The 20145-nt window shown below is 53.5% G+C and overlaps 1 protein-coding gene across 3 annotated transcripts in view; it reads right to left on the minus strand.

The window, feature by feature from the left end:
* The window catches only part of ERGIC1 (endoplasmic reticulum-golgi intermediate compartment 1), a 106620-nt gene that overhangs the window by 12027 nt on the left and 74448 nt on the right, over positions 1-20145 (minus strand). For 2 of the 3 annotated variants that reach the window (XM_057728983.1, XM_057728990.1), the window contains 3 exons: positions 12307-12411; positions 7599-7659; positions 2474-2574 (listed from right to left, as the gene is read on the minus strand). In XM_057728983.1, the coding sequence (XP_057584966.1) occupies positions 2474-2574; positions 7599-7659; positions 12307-12411 (267 nt within the window). The remainder of the gene's footprint in view (positions 1-2473; positions 2575-7598; positions 7660-12306; positions 12412-20145) is intronic. The other variant, XM_057728998.1, reaches the window with a different exon arrangement.

Below are 20145 nucleotides of genomic sequence, written 5' to 3' on the forward strand. Positions count from 1 at the left end.
CGGCAACCCACAAGAATGGGCTCCTCTCCCTCCCTCCTCTTACAGAACCAGGCTCCACGGGCCCCGCCTCTCACACCCTTTTCCCCAGAGGCTCTGCCATCAGCATCTGGATGGCCACCAGTCACTGGGGGCATTTTGGATCCTTCTGGCTGCTTGGAAATGGACTGTATGACCTTGGAAGCAGCACCAGAATCGAAACAGGAGGCTGAGAGCAGGGCTGTCGAAGGACAAGTGTGATGTAGGCTCAGTCTGAGTAAATACCTATTTCTCCCTTCTACTCCTGGACCACGCAGAATCCATGTGTTTATTCGGTGATAGTTCACTGAGCACCTCTCCTGTGTGCTGGCCCCGCGCCGTTGCTGGGGACCCTGAGGGGAGTCTGCCCCGCCCCATCCCCAGAGGGACCCACAGTCGGGAGAAGGCAGATGTAAAAACATGTGCAATACTGCAGCACTGCACAGGCCGTGATTAAGGGACATGGAGTGCTGAGGGGGCCATGAACGAATGGCCAAATCTCCCCAGGGATGTCTGGAAGGCTTGGGGAGGAGGGGACGGTCTATGCCACACGTGACATCCTGAGGCAGGTGTGTGCGTGAGAGAGAGAGACGTGGGGAGCAAGCTTCTTCAAAGAAGAAACACACAGAACTGGAAAGTCAGAGGGCACAGTCGCACTGCAAGCCTTCCCGAGAAGGCACTGGCCAGGACTCCAAGGATGCCAAGGGGCTGAATTCACAGTGTACCCACTTCAGGAGGCTCAAAACCCCTGGGTTATTCTCATTCGTCCACAGAACTGGAGACTAAACTAAAGCCGCAACCCCAAATGCTAAGGCCCAAGCCCTGCAGCTTCTGCAGGCACAACCCTGAAACTTGCCTTCTCTGTGAGATTGCCACTGGCCCTGATGGAAACAGCCCCACTCGCTCACAGGGCAGGCCGGGGCTGAGGCCGCAGAGAGAGCTTAGCAAGCTGTCCTGGCTACTGGGTCCTTGCCAAAGCATCGGAGGAAGGAGCCTTGGGCAAAACAAGATCAGCTTTCTCTGGGGAGAGCTGATGGGGCAGGGTGACTGTCTGGGTCACAGCCCAGAGCTGAGGGACAGAGGAAAATAATAAAAAAAAAAGTAGCAGCAGTGGGTACCATTTGCCAAAGCCTTCTTTGTGGGCTCAGTGCTTTTAAAAATACTGCCTCATTTGACAGCGATCTTAAGAAGTGAGCACATCCCCATTTTACAAATGAGTAAACTGAGGCACAGAGTGGGTTATGTGACTTGTCCCAGGTCACAAAGCTAGTGAGTGACTGAGCTGGGTTTGAACAGGAAGTTTGCTCCACAGCCCACACTCTTTCTGCTCAAACTGCATCCTCCTTCTCCCAACTGTTTGGTGCTGTCAGCACTTGAGGGTTCCAGTGCGATGCCCTCCAAGGAACAGGATTCCCTCTAGAGAGCTACCCTAGAGCATCAGTGCAGGTAGAGCAGAGCAGAAGGACCCAAGTCACCCGAGAGAGAGTAGCTCCTAGCCTGGCAGACTAAGAGGCCCCTGGTTCAGACTGAGTAGATGATGTGATTAAGAGGCCAGGTTCTAGAGCTGGAGGAGAAGCTGGTTCTAATCCCCACTCAGACACTTTATAGCTCCAGGACCACCTCTCAGTGCCTCAGTGGCCAAATCTGTAAAATGGGGACAATAAGAGTCCCAATGTCAGAGCTGTCTTGATGACTGAAAAAGATGGCAGCAGTAGAGAGCTTAGCATAATGTCCAGCCCATAATAAATACTCCATAAATGATAGCTACTGCTCTTACTATTATTATTATTAGAGCCAAATGATATGTCACTTATAAGAGGTTTGGGAGGTCCTGGAAGAGAGAAAAAGGAGAGTCCTGGTGTAAAGGCATCTATTGGGGGTGCCTCAACCAAGGGGCGTCAAGCATTCATGTCCCGTGGCAGGGTCATCTCCAGGGAGGCTGAGGCTGTCTCGGTTTGAAACCGCTGTCTGTCTCCCCATTTTGCTGGCTCTGACTGTGCTTTGCTTCCCACCAAGGCCTGTCTGCTTCTCCAAGAATCTGAGCGCTGGGGTCCTGGGACATACCTGTTAACCAATGACCATCTGGTGTAATTCAAGGGCCTCATGATTTTGGATAAAGAGCTTGTGCTCCATGAGCCAGAGCATCTGTTGTGTGCTAACCAATCAGGGTCTGGTGTCTGAAGGACCGGGGCCAGATCCAGGGCTATGCAGGTGTTTACAACCCCTAGACCACTGGGATGGGCCACCTGCCTGCTCTTTCTCAAACAGATCACACCCTTTGTCCTGGTTAGATTTCCTCCCCTTGACCCTGAGACTGGCCTCCCATCTTTAGCCCGGGTAGATCACCCCTCCAGGAAAGGCCCCTTGAAGGGAATCAGAGGAAATCGCGCCCAGACACTTGTCACCTCCGCTCTCAGCCAGCAGAGGGCGTGATTGCACACAGCTGTCCCCCGTGTACCTTGTTGGCCACCGTGTACTGGTAAGAGTACCGCTGCTTGCCGCTTTTGTCCTCGTAAACCGTGGGCACGATCTTCAAGATGTAGTCATGGGAGGCGAGGGCTGCGGGAAGGACACAGCAGCATGAAGCAGGCGCACAGGTACTGCCGGGCCGGCAGCTCTCTGTCATCTCAACCCTAAATCTGCTTGGCATTGTAGGGGGGTGGGAGCCGGGGGGACTCAGTTTGCACAGTTTCACCACCAAACGACCCCCTCCTCATGTCTCCCTTTGGGCACCAGGAACTGAACGACTCCATCGGTCAGGATCTTTACTCCTGCACTGTATATAATGTTAAATTCTAGGAGCATGTTCCCTAATGCCCATCAATAGGGCAGCTGCTGAGGAGGGGGTGTGGAAAAGGCCACTCTCCAAAGGGTATCGTTAAGTGAAAAGAACTAAGTTTACAGACCAGGGTGAATAACGTGTTTCCATGTACTGTGTGCAGGGAAGAAGACTCACTCCTCTACATGCATCAATACAAAGAAGAATTTTCTGAAAAGATACCCAAGAAGCTATTAGCAGTTTTAGTCTCTGATCGGGGGTGGGGGTGGGGGGGTAGGCAGGATTTGACAGAGATCACATTTCACTGTGCACCCTCTTGTCCTGTTTGAATACTGCTACTTTTGAAAAAACCTGGGTTCAAGTTTTAAAAAAGAATCCACCAACCAGAAAAACTGTACCTATAAAGACTGATCAATTTCTCTCCCCATTTTCAATTAATGGGAGATCAGTTCTTCCTCCACCTGGTCCTGTCATAATCCACTGTAACTCATACCCCATCCCCGCTGGACGGGGGAGACTGCGGAGGGCAGGGACTCAGTCTTACTCATCTCTGTGTCCCTAGAACCCTGTGCAGGGCCTGGTACAAAGTGGACAGTGGCAAATGCTTACTGAATGAATGAACGGATGAAGGGCTGACTGGTCAGAGGCATGAATAGAAGAACAGATGAATCAGCTCCTGATAAGCATGAGGTAACCGGAGTCAAACGCTAGGATGACAGAACGCTGGCCCAAAGCTGCTAAAGAGCATCCCGGGAAAGGTGCTATTCCCTTGGGCCTTCTGGGATGCTGGGAGAAGCTCACGGACCTCTCCACTGCTGCCTTCTAGAATCTCGGGTCGGGGACCACGCAGATAAAACAACACAGAAATTTAGGCTTGTGGGCTCTCATCCTGGTCGCCTGGCTGAGTCAGTCCCAAGTCCTTGGCCTCATCTTCTGCGAAAGGGAAGGGGATGCAGATGGCGTTCACAGCTTCTTCCTGCCAACACTGCATCTTGGTAAGGAAAGGATGGTGCTTCCTGAATTCTCTTGAGACCTGACTCCTCTAAAAACCTGGGGAAAGTCCTACAGGCTCAGGGCTAAGCCCTTAAAGACCCCAACATCCCTTTGCTCAACCCCGCCGGTGCTCAGATTGTCAAGACCGCTAGGGCCACCCAGGGTTTAAAAGGCAGACCCCTGGGCCTCACCCCTGAGCATTCTGCTCACGGGTTTGGGGTGGGGCTCAGAATCTGCATTTTAAGCCAGGAGTGCAAAGACCATACTTGAAATACAGTGCTCCAAGTGCCCATCGCCCCGTGTTAAAAACTTGAAGGAATGAGAGAGTGGATACCTTATGAAAATCACACCTGCAATAGTTCTGTTCAAATTTGTAAAATACACAGATGGTCATAAAATAGAAAAATAAAAATCACCCATGAAGCCACCCTCCACAGAAAATCGTAGGTTGGCACTCTCATGTATAAACCGCCAGACTTCCATTTATACTTCTATTTACATTTCCTTGAGCATGAATATAAAATTGGATCATACTGAACCTTCTTCTGAGAACTGAGCCCCGCAGATGCTGTTTCAGGGCTAAGGCACAGCGGAAGGTCTGTGGCAAGACCATATCCCCTTGCACAGCACCTGGCATACAGCAGGTGCTCAATAACTGCTTGCTGCTTGAACACCAGTGAGGTTCTGACACATCACGGTCATGGCTGCACTCATCCCCCAGCAAGGCCACATACAATGTGCTCAACCAGGCTCCCAGGGCCAGACGCTGACACTGACGCTGTGGCTCATTTTCACTCTTGTAAACAATGACCTAATGACCGTTATTTTCTAAATCCTCGCACACTCTCTTAATTGTTTTCTTAGCTTACTCTCCTATGAGTAGAATTGATGACTCAAAGGCAATGACCAATTTTAACGCCTTTGGTACAATTTGCCAAATGCCCACTGGAGACACTGCATCTAATGACATCCGCATGGACTCCTTGTCAGAGGACCCTCCTTGGGGCTGCTGGCTCCAACCTGATCCGGGCAGGACCATACGCCCCGTCCGCACCCTCCATCCCTCCAAACACCTCATTATGGAAAAATTCAAACAAAAGAAAATGGAGAACTGTAGAAAGAAGCTCCAGGTACCCATTCCCCAGCTTCAGGCATGAACAACACATGCCCTGTTTCGCTTCATTTTTAGTCCACTGCTCCTCCTCCCTCGTTTTATTTTGAAGCAAATTCCAGACATCACATCAATTCCTCCATAAACACTCTCATGAGATCATCTGAAAAGATAAAAGCTTAGGGAAAAAAAAAAAAAACCCACCATAATGCCATCACAGCTAAACCTCAACAGAGGCACTCCTTAGCACAAACTGTCTTCAAACAGAGTGGTTTGTGCTAGGAAGAAAAACAGCTGTATTGCTAGGTGTGGGGGTTACTCTACATCAGGTGGTCAGGGAGGGTCTCTCTGAGGTGGTGGCATTTGAGCTGAGACCTAAATGACAAGAAGCAGCTCCTGCGGGGGACCTGGGAGCAGAGGGACAAGCGGTGGGGGTGGGGGGGGGGGGAGTGCCTGAGAGCTGAGGAAATGAGAGCCCGCTCCACCGCGGCGGTCTGGTGCAGCTCATGCCCCTCTCTTTCCACTGAAGGCAGCCTGAGATGGCTTTCATCAGTAGCCCGGGAGCAGGAAAGGCTTTTTCTGCCCACACCCTCCATCGGCTTGCACACCATGCGGACTTCCTAGCTTGATCTTCCAATATCAGTAAGCTGAGGGGTCAAGGCTAACTGCAAGCAGGTGGGGAGAGGCCCTTTGGACAACACGCCGCCCTCACGCAGAACCACAATGACTACCCCACCATACGAAGAACCGTCTCCCTCCGTTATAGTCAGACATCTGCATGGAAACCAGGAGCGACAGTCACACACTGACACGCTGCTGGAGGCAGCATGAACAGCATGGACCCGGCTGGGAAGCAACACAGGAATGTAAAACAAGTCCTGTCAACATCAGAGACATTGCTGTCATGGTGAAAAGGCAGAAACAACAGACGTTTTCCATGAAAACACAGTGCCTTAATAAAGCACGGCAGGACTTCCCTGCTGGTGCAGTGGTTAAGAATCCGCCTGCCACAAGATCCCACATGCCAGGGAGCAACTAAGCCCATGTGCCGCAACTACTGAAACCCGTGCACCCTAGAGCCCGAGAACCACAACTACTGAGCCCTCGTGCTGAAACTACTGAGCCTGTGTGCTGCAACTACTGAAGCCCACACACCTAGAGCCCATGCTCCGCAAGAAAAGAAGCCACCGCAATGAGAAGCCTGCCACAACTACAGAAAGCCTGCACTCAGCAATGAAGATCGAACATACTCAAATACATACATAATACATAAAATTAAATAATAGCAATAATAAAGCTACATAAACATCGGTGTACAAGACTTTAAGCAAAAATTTAAAAAAAAGTGAGGCAGAGCTGCTAGATGGGCAACCGTGCCTCCATTACCAGTGGAAAACCTGTACAGGAATGGTGGTTATGATAGAACACCAAGCACAAACACCAGAAGACAAGCTGCAATCTATGCTTGGGAAAAATGACTTCTGCTCGCGGACAAGGATTCCCAGGGACATGAAGAAATGAGAAGCTTGATTCGTTGGGGCAAGGGCAGGTCATGGAGGGAAATGCTCTTTTGCTTGGATCATCCCAATTCCTTGCTTAGGTCGGTAGAGAGTAGAGGCATACCTCGTTTTATTGCTTCGTTTTATTGCCCTTCAAAGACACTGTGTTTTTTTTGTTTTGTTTTGTTTTCACAAATTGAGGGTTTGTGGCAACCCTGTACTGTCAGATGAGGGTTAGCACTTTTCAGCAATAAAGTATTTTTAAATTAAGGTATTTACACTGTTTTTAAAGACACAATGCTATTGCACACTTAACAGACTTCAGTGTAGCGTGAACATAAATTTCCTATGCACAGGGAAACCAAAACGTTCACGTGACTCGTTTTATTGCGACATTCCCTCATTGAGGTAGCCCGGAACCAAACCCAGGACATCTCCGAGGTCTGCCTGTAAATGTATTTTAAGAAATGATTACAGACATATGTGAAAAGGTGAGCTCAGGTGAGGAAATAAGACAAGTCTGGGTAACCTGTCCCGCGGGACCCAGTGGGTGGACCCGCTTAAGCAGACAGACCTCCCAGGCTCATTCTGTGCAAGGCCCCACGTGTGTGTGCACGCGTGTAGGTGTGTGTGCTCTTCTGCAGGTGTGTCATGACACGCTCCTGCAAGGCCGAGGTTCCAGGGGACCCAGGAGGCAGGGGGCTCAGGGAGGGGCCATCTGTGGGTGGGAGGGGTTGAAGCAGGAGGAGGGGGAGCGGTGGGCGGCAGTCCAGGTGGCCAGACCTGGCCGAGCCCCCCACGGCCCTGTTCTCACGGTGCCACTTGGAGCCAGGGTGAATTCTGGCTCTGTCACCTCTCCCTGTGGGATCTAGGGTGATTATCTCAACCAACCACAGTAATGTGGCAGTAACGGTAATAAAGCGATAAGAGCTGGTACTCACAGAGCGCTGAAGATGCCCCCTGGGCTGCCACGGACTCCCTCCCCTCCCCCATCGGCCCCAACAAGCCACTTTTCTTCCCTTCTCTGTAAGATGGGGATAATTTCACTTCCTCAGAGGCCAGCTGTGGGAATGAAGCATTAACAGCTTGGCTTACAGTGACAGCTTAGTAAATGTTTCCTCCTCCTCCCGCCATTCCCTCCCTGCTGCACTGGGAATCTCGGGGCAGAAAGCTGTTGCCAGTGTGGCTATGGGATACCTACGGTTGGAGGTGAGTCTGTCTGCTCCCCCGAGGGCGTTGAAAGCTCCGTGGACATTCTGGACCTGTGGAGAAACACAGTGAGGGACTGACCCCAGGATGCCGCCACCTCTGGGCTTGGTCCTGGCTGTGGCGGAAAGCCCAGGTGCAATCTGGTCTAGGGACCTTACCCGTGTGTAAAACAGGGATCCAGCAAGGTCTGTCTCGTAGAGAAGTTGTGGGGAGCAAGATACAGACACGGCAGAGGTCTGACACTTGAGCACGTATGATGAGACGCTCAGTCCTGGGTACTTAGCATCATCTCATTCAACGCCCCTCATGATGGACCATGGGCCCATTTGACAGAAGAGCAAACCACGGCTTGGAAAAGCACCAAAATTTGTTCGGCATCCTGCAGCTGGTAAGTAGCTGAATGGATCTCTAAATTCAGGTCTGTCTGACCTCAAGCCTGGGCTCTTTCCAGTACGGCACACAAAACTCAAGCAAAGGCAGAGCTGGGTCCCAGCGTGCTCTTCCTGAGACCCCCAGGGCCCACTGAAAGAGGACTCAGGGCTGCTGGCCTCCCACCCTGTCTGCTGTGGGGAACATATTGCAGTTGTGAAGACACTCCTCCTCCTGGCAGCCGGCCCAGCTGTGTCCCCCTGGCAGGGGCTGAAGGCCACATCCTACCTCTGCTCTGAGGACACGGGAAACCAGGTCGGCCTCAAGGAGAACCTAAGCAGGACAAAGCATGCCCCGTATCTGGGGCATATCACCATGGGCATGGTTAGCAGGGGCTGCTGACCTAGGCATTCCGGAGAGCTTCCTGGCGGAAGTGATGCTGACACCAAGATCTGTAGGAAAGGGGCAAGTTAACCAGCAAGCAGCTCATGCAAAAGTGTGACTCTGCAGACTGAGAAACAGACAGAGCCTGTGCAGCCCTACAGAGGAAGGGGGTGAGGAGTGGGAAGGAAAGAGGTCAGAGAGGTAGGAGGGGACAGGTTCCTGCGATGAGGGCCACTCCAGGAACAGAGGGTGACCTGACTCCAGATCCTGGTCTCAGGTCGCTGATGTTTATCAAGCACTTAACAGGACTGCACACTGTCAACAAGCCAAGGGAAAGTTTGTCCATTGCTGCCTTGGGATTGACTGTCTAAATACTTGATTTCTAACCCAAGAGGGCAGTGTTTATGGAAGCAAGAGTGCTAGAATGTTCCTTCACATCGTCACATGTCAGGGTTTTATCTGATGCTCATTTGTGTAATTATTTGATTATTATCTGTCCTGCCCTTTAGACTATATGCTCCATGTGGGCAGGGACCAGGCTCATCCTCACGATGTGTGCAAGTCCCCGAAAATAGTAGGTGCTCAAAAAATATTTGTTGAATGGATGATGGATGATAGATGGGTAGATGAACCCGCAGCTAGATGTTTTACATTTTTAAAGAATCCTATTTCCGCTATAAGGACCAAGCAAAAGGCTGATACTGTCCTGTTCTGTAGGAGCAGACAGCAATGCAAGACTGCCCATGTCCCTCCCTGCCCTTCCTCCCTTCTCCTCCTGCCCCCTGGCCTTGGCTGTAGCCCTTCCCTCACCTCCCTACCCGCAGCCTTGCCTCATGGGCGGTCTTCCACACGGCAGGTGGGTGCTCTTTCTATGACACCCACCTGCCCGGGTCAGTCCCCACCTTCCTAAATCTAACGTGGGTCTCTCACTCCACCTAAAACCCAGCTCCCTGCTTCCCCCTCCAGGTGGACACTTCTGAGCCCTCTCTGCCGACTCTGATGGGCCTCTGGCATCTCAGGCAGGGAGCCCCATTCTCACGTCCTGGACACCTGCTGATGCGTTCTTTCCGAAAGTGACCTTGAGGATCTTTTCTATGAAAATGAGTGGTTGGATGTGTCATACAGCGGGTGCTCTAGGAGAGGGGTCATATGCAAAATGCCCCCTGCCCATGAGACTTCCCTGTCCCCTGCTTGGCCAAATCCTTCTCACCCTTCAGGGCTTGGCTTAGATGTCACCTTAGAGGTCACCTCCACAGGGAAGCCCTCCCTGACTTTCCCGCCTGGGGGTACCACGCCCCCGCCTCCACATCACTGCCCAGGATCCTACGCCTCTCCTACCCTTTGTAATCACATTTATTTAATCTCTTTTTCACTTGAGGGCAAGAATCTTGACTTGTTTATCCACCACTGTTATTCCAGGGCCTCACACAGCAGAAATTTTGAGAGGGTCTGAGGAATTCACGACTTCATGAGGCAGTCAAGGAAGACCCATGGCCAGACACACACCGGGTTTACCAGCTGTATGACTCTGGGCAAGTTCCTGAACCTCTCTGACTCTGTATCCTCCTCAGGAAAAATAAATGCCACCCCAGCATCCTTCAGGGAGTTTTCGCGAGGGTTAAGCAAGGCATCATCTAAACACTGCTCTCCCGGTGAGAAAGAGCAGGCTTCAGTGCCGGCTGACGGGGTGGAAAGTTCCCATGAGGAAGGCGTGTGGATTCTGGCAGTGCCACCAGTGAACTGCGCGGTCCTGGGCCATGACTCCGGTCTCAGTTTCCCCGTGTGCGCAGCGGGGGTCACAGTGCCTACCTCCCCGGCTGTGCCGAGGGTCTGATGAGCTGGTGGGTGCACAGGCAGCAGGGGTGCTGCCCACCGCTCACAGATGGAGGGTCCTTGGCCCTCCGCCTGCCTGTGGGGTGGGAAGCACCCCGCGTCTGTCTCCCCCACGGCCACGTGAGCCCCTGTGCGCTGGCAGCATCTTACCCTGCAGGGCCTGGTGCGCAGCGAGGGCACAGATGACCACAGCAAGGGCCATAGCTCATTTCACTGACCGCTTACCCTGTGCCAGGCAATTGTTCCAACAGCGTCACCTGCATTAACTCATTTTATCTTCACTGCAACCCTGTGAGGCAGGTACCATTACTGTCCCCATTTCACAGATGAGATAACTGAGGCTTAGCAAGAATAAGAAATTTGTCCAAGGTCATACAACTAGTACGTGGTGAAGCCAGGATGTGAACCCAGAATGGCAGGCTGGGGAACCTCCACACACCAGTCCCTTGGAGGGAGAGTCGGGAAGGTGGTGGTGTGAATCCTGTGTGAATTCACCTGCAGAAAGTGAGTCCACAGTCCCAGGGCGGGCCGTGCTTCACAGAGCGTGTAGACAGCGAGTTTGGCCCAGGGAGACGGGGCCTTCTCTGTTCCTAAGCCCCGTCTCTAAGAGGAAATCTCTGGGGCTTCCAAAAAGGCTGGGAAGGCGATGACCGGGCCACTAGGGCTGGGCAAAGGTGCCCCAGGAAAGACGCACGAACAACGTGGAGGGAGAAAGGAGCGAGCGAGTGCATGGGACGTGGACCTCGCAGCTCAGCCAGAAGCCAGACTCTGGATTCAGACCGAGGCTCTGCACCAGGCTGTACCCTCTCTGTGCCTCAGTCTCCTCATCTGAAAAATGGAGACAACATATAGTATTTACCTCTAGCATTGCTGAGAGGGTAAAAGAGGATCGTGCTTGTGAAGTAAGGTGCTCAGCACACACAAAGCATCCAGTCAGCATCAGCATTGCTGGTGCACGTGGACGTCTGCAGCATGTATGTGTGAGGGTGGCAGCGGGCACAAGTGTGCCTCTGGGTCTGTATATGAGATGTCCCAGCCCGGGTGGGTCTGTGTGTATCTCTGGGTGGTGTGTGTGAGCGCACACGACGCATAGGCATGGATGTGCTGGTATGGGGGGATGCTTACAAGAACACCGTACACCCAGGTGTGTGCCCTGTGTCTCGTGCCAGGCCTGAGCATGTGCAGTGCACGTGCAGTGTGTGGTCTTAGGGAGCACGTACGAGCACACGGATGTTTGGGCACACCTTTCAGTGTGTGTCTGATGAGTGTGTGTGTGAGTCTGAGCAGACGTGTGTGCACACGGGGGTCACAACAGTGTGCGTGCGTGTGCCTGTGGGCCTGCTAGGGCCCCGTGCACACCTCACCGTGCCTGGAGGGCACCCACCCAGCAACCTCGACCAGGAAACAGGATTCTCATCAAGCCAGGCTTGGGGTCAGGAGCCGGGTCGCGATGCCAGCACCGCAGCTGGAGCAGTTACTTCCCCTTCGAGGCTTGATTCCCTCTGTCACGCAGGGTGTGGCAGGATTCCCCTTCAGCACTGCGGTGCTGGGGGTGGAGGAGAGACAGAATGTCACAGCTAGCTGCCCTGCCTGCAGAGATCAGGTGGTCAGCGCCTGCTGCCCCGGGGAGGGAACTGTCGGGCTGGACCCGCGGACATGACCCTCTCCATCAAAATCACAACAACGAGTCTCGGGATACTTCCTTCACGCCTGGTCAATGGACGAGGGCGCTGACACTACAGCGGACAGGGCGCCGGGCTCGAGGCTGACTCCTGCTGGGGGGCCCTGGACAAATGGCTTCTCCGGGCCCAGCCCCAGGTCTGTAGGATGCAGTGCCCCCTCCTCCCTTACGAGGCTGCCCTGGCCCAGAGGAAGCACAGCACTTAGAACTCGCTCATGGAAGCCAGTCCCCTTCCCCAGGCCCCAGTCTCAAGCCGAGGTTCCGAGTGTCGCCCTGGCGCCACGGCAGCCGCGTGCTCAGAAGGCAGGCAGAGGGGTTGTCTGCTGAAGCAGAGGCTCGAAGGGCATGACTCCTCTGGAGGGCATCTCTCTGTGCCGGGGCAGGGGGCTCCAGGGACGCCCACCCCCAGCCACGCCACCTGTGCCCTGCTCACCTGTAGCGCATCCCCAAAGGAGAGCTTGTGGACGACATGGGTCATGTCCGGGTTCTGTGGCTGGGCTGTGGCACTGTGTGTGGACACGTGGAAGTTGCCTGGGACCTGGGGGAGAGAGGTGACGTTCAGGAGTTGGGCTGGCTGCCCCAGAGGGTGGGATGCAGGGCTTCACCCTGGGGTCGCCTGGATTTGGTCCCAGCTTGGCCATTCGCAGCCGTGGGACCCTGCAGGAGCCACTGCCCTCTCTGAGCCCTGGGCGCCTCGTCTGTGGAAAGGGGGTGGTAACAGTGGCTACCCCGGGGGGCTGCCAGGGCTGTAGGTGGGAGCATGCAGGTGAAGGGCCCCGCTGGGTGCCTGGCACAAGACCAGGGCCCGAAAAGGAAGCCACCCATCGTCAACTCCCTAGCTGTTCACCCCCGGGAGAGCACGGAATGACCTTTAGGCCTGCAGACTAACTGAGGTTCCTCGAACCCCAAATCAACACCACCACCCACCCAAACCTGCCCCATCACCCGTGACTGGGGGATCCTTGAAGACCTGCAGCGGCCTCCTTTCCTCTGAGTCTTGAGGCCGCGCAGAGTGCAGCCAGTGAGAGATGCTGAATGAGTGCCTATTCAGTGAACGGCGCTGATGAGACCTCCACGGAGTCTCCTGGGGCCTCTCTCCTCCCAGCTGCTCAGACCAAAACCCCTGGTGTCATCCTGGCCCCATCTTTCTCTCACACCGACGTCCCACCCATCAGGAAATGCTGTCAGCTCCACCCTTGAGACGGCCAGCCTCTGACCCCTCAAGCCTCCACTGCCTCCCTGGACTGGACACGGCAGCAGCCTCCCCACTGGGCTCCCGGCTTCTGCCTTTGGGCTCACCAGACCCTTCCCCAGCAGTAGCCAGAGGGGGCCCTTTGAACCTGATGTTTGATCCTGACACCCCTCTGCTCAGGACCCTCTAAGGCTTCCATTCTCGTCAGTGGAAGCCACATCCTCACGTCCCCCTCTGCTTACTCCCTCTGGCCACGCTGGCCTCCCTGCTGCACCGGGAACAGTGCCAGTGTGGTCCCACCTTGGGCCTTTGTGCCCGTGCCCCCTTCCTGGAACCCTCTCCCTCAGGCCTCCGCTCCGGGGCCCCCCTCACCCCTATCCCCCAAGCCCCTTGTGCAGCTAAAGCACTCAGCGTCCCCTGCCCCCTTATCCTCATCTTGTGCCCACCTGTGCCCTCCCACGAGAATATAAGCTCCATGCTGGTAGGGTTTCTCTCTGATTTGATGCCATATTCCCTAGACCCTGGCACAGAGCAGGTGCTTAATAAATATGTATTGGATGAATGAAAGAATGAGTAAATGACATTAATCCTTAAAACAGCACTTTTGGCTTCGGCTAAAAAGTAATTCCCAGTTTACAGAAAAGGAAAACTGAGGCTCAGAGCAGTGAAGAAACTTGCTATGATCACACATCAAAACTGCGGCCACTGACCTCACTGGCCCTGGGCTGATGGCCACATGGAGCCAGTCCTTCAGGAGGTGCCAGGCTTGGGGAGATGACCCACATGAGAGCCTGGCCCTGCATGAGCCCCTGGCCTGCTGTCACACAGACTTGGAACAGAAAATGAGACTGCATGACCCACGCTGGACCGGACTGTGAGAGCCACGGGGGTGGGCCCCCAACTCAGCTGGGGGTGTTCTCAGGGGAAAGAACACCCTGTGCTAAGGCTCTGAAGGTGAGTCTGTATCACTCAGGAATAAGGGGAAAGGCATCTGGGCAGAGGGAACGGCATAAACAAGCATGGAAGTCAGAAACTGCCCAGCAGGTGCGCATGTGGAAGGAGCGAGGAGAGTTTGGTATTAATGAACCCCAGAGAGAAGCCTTAGAGAGGCCTGGGGGAGTGGTCACAGCAGGAAACAAAGAGGCATAAGAGGGAGGTGAGGCTGTTTAGCAAAGGCCCCAAACGCCACACTGAAAAACCCAGGCTTTATTTTATTCCAGCTCAATAAAAATTTAATGAGCTGCACTGGAGGAAGGAACATGGCTTACAGCTTAGCATCCAGCAGCCCATCAAAGTCCACTTGTTTTGTAAGCACACCTGTCTCAAACACAAAGTTGTGAGTTTCCTGCAGGAACCGCCCTATCTTCACTAGGGCCTAAGCTTTGGACTGACATGAGAGGTACCAAGCTAACAGGATATGGCCTGGCCCCCGCAAGCTCACAGTCAAGTGTGCCACGGGCTGCTTGGAGGAAGCGGCAACCTGCTGGGTCTGGGTGGGGTGAACAGGAACAACAGCTCGGCAAGATCTCCCTGGAGGAATAGCATTGCCCACTTCAGGTGCCCCATTACCCGCAGCAGAGTAGCAGCTGAGGGCCACACGTGGACTCCGGTTCGGCCTCTCTTCCTAGCTGGGGGATCTTGGGCAAGGTCAGCAACCACTCTGTGCCTCAGTTTCCCCAACAAGAAAATGGGGGTAATAACCACAAAGGGTTATGGGAGGATTAAATGAGGTGATAGAGACTTCCCAGGTGGCGCAGTGGTTAAGAATCCGCCTGCCAATGCAGGGCACACAGGTTCGATCCCTGCGCTGGGAAGATCCCACATGCCACGGAGCGACTAAGGCTGTGTGCCACAACTACTAAGCCTGCGCTCTGGAGCCCACAGGCCACAACTACTGAAGCCTGTGCACCTAGAGCCTGTGCTCCGCAACAAGAGAAGCCACTGCGATGAGAAGCCCGCGCACAGCATTGAAGAGTAGCCCCCGCTCGCCGCAACTAGAGAAAGCCCGTGCACAGCAATGAAGACCCAACGTGACCAAAAAATAAAAATAAAAAAATAAATTTAAAATAAATAAATAAGTAAACTAGGTGATAAACACAAAGCCGATGGCAGGTGTTACTGGGTTGGGTTTCCAGGATGAACATGTTTGAGCGAAGAGAGAAGAGCCCTCCCGGAAGAGGGAACGAGCATGTATGTGGGCAGGGTATGGGGAAAACCCTACTGTGTTCTAAAAATACTTTAAACTTCATTTTTACTTCTGTAAATACTACCTGGATATATTTTCACTATTAAAAATTCACGTGATAAAGTCAGAACTAAAGTCCCGTTGCCTACTGCCCCCAGACGTAAGGAACTGATGGCATCCAGTGTGCGTCCTTCAGAGTTTTTCTATGCAGTGACATGGGGCCCCCTGTGGACAGGGCCGTGGGCAGAGCTCAGAACCGGGTTTGGAGCCTGGGCCTCACGCTCCCAGGGTTAAGTGAGTCAAGGAGGCTGGCGCCCGCGCATCTACCACCCGCTGCTGCCCCGCGAGGCTGTGACTCAGTAACCCACTCCCCCTCGGCACGGAACCCATCACAGGTGGCTGACTCACGCCAGCACACGCTGGGCTGAAGAAAGCAAAGACGACACTTTCAGAGCTGTGACTTAGAAACCTACGTCAGTGTCTCTGATGAGTTTTAAAAACATATAGCTGGAGCCAGGCCCCAAACCCCGGCCCATCCTGTCCTCCTCCTGGCGGGGCTAGGTGATTAACTGAGGCGTCTGGGCTGCTGGGGGCCTGCTGGTACCACTCGAAACATGCGAACTCTGACATCAGGCTGGCTTCCTGATGGATGGATAAGGGGGCCTCAGGGCAAGTGTGAGCCTGATGCTGAGAGATACAGGGGCGGGGGCCAGCTGCTGACGTCACCCGTTATCACGGCTGGCTTTTTTATCTGAGCACCCCTTGACTGAGAGCTCTGGGAAGGCACGAACCCTTAACCCTCCAAGGGTGGGGGGCAGAAGCTGGCCTGAGCTGTGACCGAGATGCTGGCCAGAAGCAGCGACACGCAGGGGTGTGGGAGACAGAGCAGGGACCCTGGTGCCAGGGGGCCTGGGCTCAAATCCTGACTCCTGGCCCTGCAGCGGGTCACTTAGTCCTGTGCCTGTTTCCTCAGGACTGTTGCAAGGACTAAATGAGTTCATGTTGGTAAAGGGTTGGGTGAGAACCCAACAGGTGGCAGCTAAAAGGCTAGGGCTGGTGTGACCCTATTCTAGAATCCCAGCCATCCCCTGACCAGGGAAGACCCGCTTCTTGGATGTCATCCATGCACATTTTTTTTTCTTATTTTTCAGACACATTTCACGAGCACACCTGCATCTGAGTGACAGCGGGTGCCAGCTGGTGAGATCACGGACACCCCACTGATGGGAGATGAGGCAGGCTGGGGCAGGGCACCAAGACTTGTCCCGTCCCTACTGCCATATGTGCTTTACAGATTTTAATTTGTTCACATCTCACAACCTGTGAGGGCAGTATCATTATCCCCATTTTACAGATGAGGAAATCGAGGCTCAGAGAGGCTAAACTGCCCAGTCATTCAACCAGTGAGCACTGTCGCCAGGATTCTCGACACAGGTCTGCCTGACCCCAAAGAGCAGGTTCCGGTTCCGCCAGAGGCAGTGGGGCCCCCCACCACAGCCCATCTGAGGGGAACCGCCTGCAGCCTGGGGCACGGTTGCCAAGCTGCGGAGGGTGTGGCACCGGGCCATCTCCTGGGTGGTCGTCCTGTCTCTCTCGTGCCCACCCCTTCCTCGGTGCTGAGTAAACGTGGTCCCTCCTGTTCACTGCCTGGGGTGTTCCTATCTGTCTAACCCCGGTGATTATATCCCCTTAGGTGAGGCCCCTGCAACAGGGAAGCATGCATATGTCTGTTCGTCTTCAACCATCTTTCAACCACACAGATAAACCTTCCCTTCTGACCCCATCTCAGCAGGTCTCCTCCTTTCTTGCCCACCATAACGCCCCTTCACTCTCTTCGCAGCTGCTTCATCAAATTACATACTGGCTTGTCTGAGTGTTTAGCTGTCAGCCCGTAACAGCCTGCAAACGCCGCCAAGGGCAGGGACTCCTCTGGACACTGCACCCCAGGACCCAGTGTGGAGCCAGGCACGCAGGAGCCACTCGAGAGCAGCACGTATGAGTGAGTGAGCCGGGGGCGGGGAACACGGGGCGGGCAACGGCCAGAAGACGTCAGACTGTGAAATGGGTAAGAGCGACGAAAGAATCGTGATGGGGGCAGGGAGGGAGGGCTCCCACTCAGGGACCCGTGGGTGGGCAGCAGCTCTCCAGGCGCACAGGTGAGGGCAGAGAGGGGCATCAGAGGCAGAGCGAGAGCCCGGGCCGCCAACCGCTCCCCCACCTCCTGCACGGTGCCCACCCTGGCCTTGCCTCAGCTCCGAGGCCCGCCCTCCCCTGCGGCCAGCGTCCCAAGGACGGGGCTGTGCAGTGGCCCCCTTTTCTCCCACGTGGTGGGCTTTCCCTGCAGCACAAGGGTCCGTGGTCCGCCCTGGCCTTGCAGCACCAGCCCCCCTCTTTGATTCACGTTTCCGTCCGGGTTCTGGGGCCCGCTCAGCCCTGGTTTCCTCCTACCTATTCAGCCGCTCCTTCTCATTTCCTCCCCACTTCTGAAGGATGGCGTGCACCAGAAGTGGGTCCTCAAACCACATCCTTACCAAAACCTTAGGTTCTTACATGTTTGGTGCCACAGACCCTTTGCCAGTCTGCTGACACCTGCGTTTTAAATGCTTAAAATGTCTGAATGCATAAAACACATAGGATCACAGGGGAAAGAAATGTTACTTTAAACAGTAATTAAAATAGATCAAACACCTGCACACACCTCTTTATTAACACAGCAGATAACAAGACCTGGTCACGGGGCAACTCATTGCTGTAATTTCAAAACAGCAACAAATGTAAACAGCATCTCAAAACGATCGGTGACAATTTTAATGTGATATCCTATCAGCAATTTCCATTGGTGACAAGGCCACAGGCGCTACTAGTGCTGCTACGATTTGTCGCCTACATTCATCATAGAAGAGAATGCTAACTCGGAGTTAGAGCTTCATAAAAATAAACATGGCATTTTTTTCCCCCACCCAGGTTCACAGATTCTCTGAATTCGATCTGCATTCCCTGGGGCATCTGTGGACCCAAGGTTTAGAACGTCCTAGTTCTACACTTCTCCCTAGGTAATCTGCTTAGACCAACGATTCTCAAACATGAGTGGCATCAGGATGCCCTGGAGGGCTTGTTATAACCCGGATTCAGTAGGGGGGGCCTGAGACTCTGCATTCCTCAGAGGTTCCAAGTGCTGCTAATGCTGCTTGCCTGGGGGCCCCATTTTGTTTGTTTGTTTATTTTTATTGAAGTATAGTTGATTTACAATGTTGTGTTCATTTCTGCTGTACAGCAAAGTGATTCAGTTATACACGCACACATTTTCATATTCTTTTCCATTATGGTGTATCACAGGATATGGAATATAGCTCCCTGCGCTATACAGTAGAACCTTGTTTATCCATTCTGTATATAATAGTTTTCATCCGCTAACCCCAGACTCCCAATCCGTCCCTTCCCCACCCTCCCTCTCCCTTGGCAACCACAAGTCTGTTCTCTATGTCTGTGAGCCTGTTTCTGTTTTGTAGATAAGTGTGTGTCATATTTTAGATTCCACGTGTAAGTGATATCATATGGTATTTGTCTTTCTCTTTCTGACTGACGTCACTTAGTATGATAATCATCTAGGTCCATCCATGTTGCTGCAATTTGGGGGCCCCACTGTGAGCAGTGCTGATGGAGACCTATGGCAGCCAACATCGTCTGTTTACCGATGACTCCCACACTTCCATCTCCCGCCCAGAGCTCTCTCCTGAACTGCAGAAACACCCCCTCAACTTGCAATTTACCATCTCTAATGGGAATCCTGAATGAAATGTGTCCAAGATTGAAGGACTGAGTCCCAGCCCCACCTGCCACAGGACCCATGCTTTCCCAAGCTTCCATATCTAGAAAATGGGACCCCCTGGCTGTCAAAACAAAAACCTAAGAGGTTTCTTTGATTCCACTCTTGCCCTCACCACCCACAACCGATTGATCAGTAAGTCTTGTTGACTCCACCTCCCTCATCTGGACCCTTCTCTCCAACGCCACTGCCACAAGAACTGACCGTGACCTCTGCTCTTGGTCCTGTCCCATCTCTCCCACTCCACACAGATGCCAGAGTGATTTTCTAAAGGTCTGCTGTCCAAGAGAACTTTCCTTGATGATGGAAATCTTTCTTGCCTGTGCTAATAAGGTAGCCACTAGCCACGTGTGGCTATGCAGTGCCTGCAATGTGGCTAGTGAGACTGGGGCGCTTCATTTTACTTAATTTTAATCAACTTAAACGGAGCTGGTGGCTCCTGTATTGGATAGCATAGTTCTAAAGCATAAATCTGACAGCACTGCTTCCCTGCTTAAAACCTTCAAATGGCTCCCATCACAAGCACCACAAATCCTAATCACGGGGCACAGCGAAGACCCTGTGTGGTAGCTAATCAGCAAGGAGAGCCCCCATGAACCACACCTCCCAGCACCCACACCCTGGGGGAGCCCTCCTCCGCCGTGGAACCTGGGCCAGCACCTAACTTCTGTGAGCCCATAACATTTGGCAGAAGTGACCATCTCTGCTTTAGCACTTAAGGAGCCCTGAGCTGTCACAGAAGAAATCCACATAGAAAGACCACATGGAAAGAGAGAGAGAGACAGGTCCAGTTGCCCCAAGCATCTGGGCCGAGCCTTGCAGCCATGCAGTGGGGACTGCGGGAAGAGGGGCACACTGTGTAAAAGGGTCTTTAGCTCCAGACTGTTGTTTCCTGTGAGCCGCAGGCCCAGTGTGGCTAGAGCCTCTGACTTTTAAAAGCCAGAAATCTGGACTCCAGGTCTTTTGATATTGGCTCTGATGGACTTGAATGCTGTACAGGGCAAATGTATCTTGTCTTTGGGCTGTGTGTGGCCAGTGAGTTTGCAACCTCTGCACAAGATTGCAGAGG

Source organism: Hippopotamus amphibius, chromosome 1, assembly GCF_030028045.1.
Source record: "Hippopotamus amphibius kiboko isolate mHipAmp2 chromosome 1, mHipAmp2.hap2, whole genome shotgun sequence".
NCBI classification, from domain to species: domain Eukaryota; kingdom Metazoa; phylum Chordata; class Mammalia; order Artiodactyla; family Hippopotamidae; genus Hippopotamus; species Hippopotamus amphibius.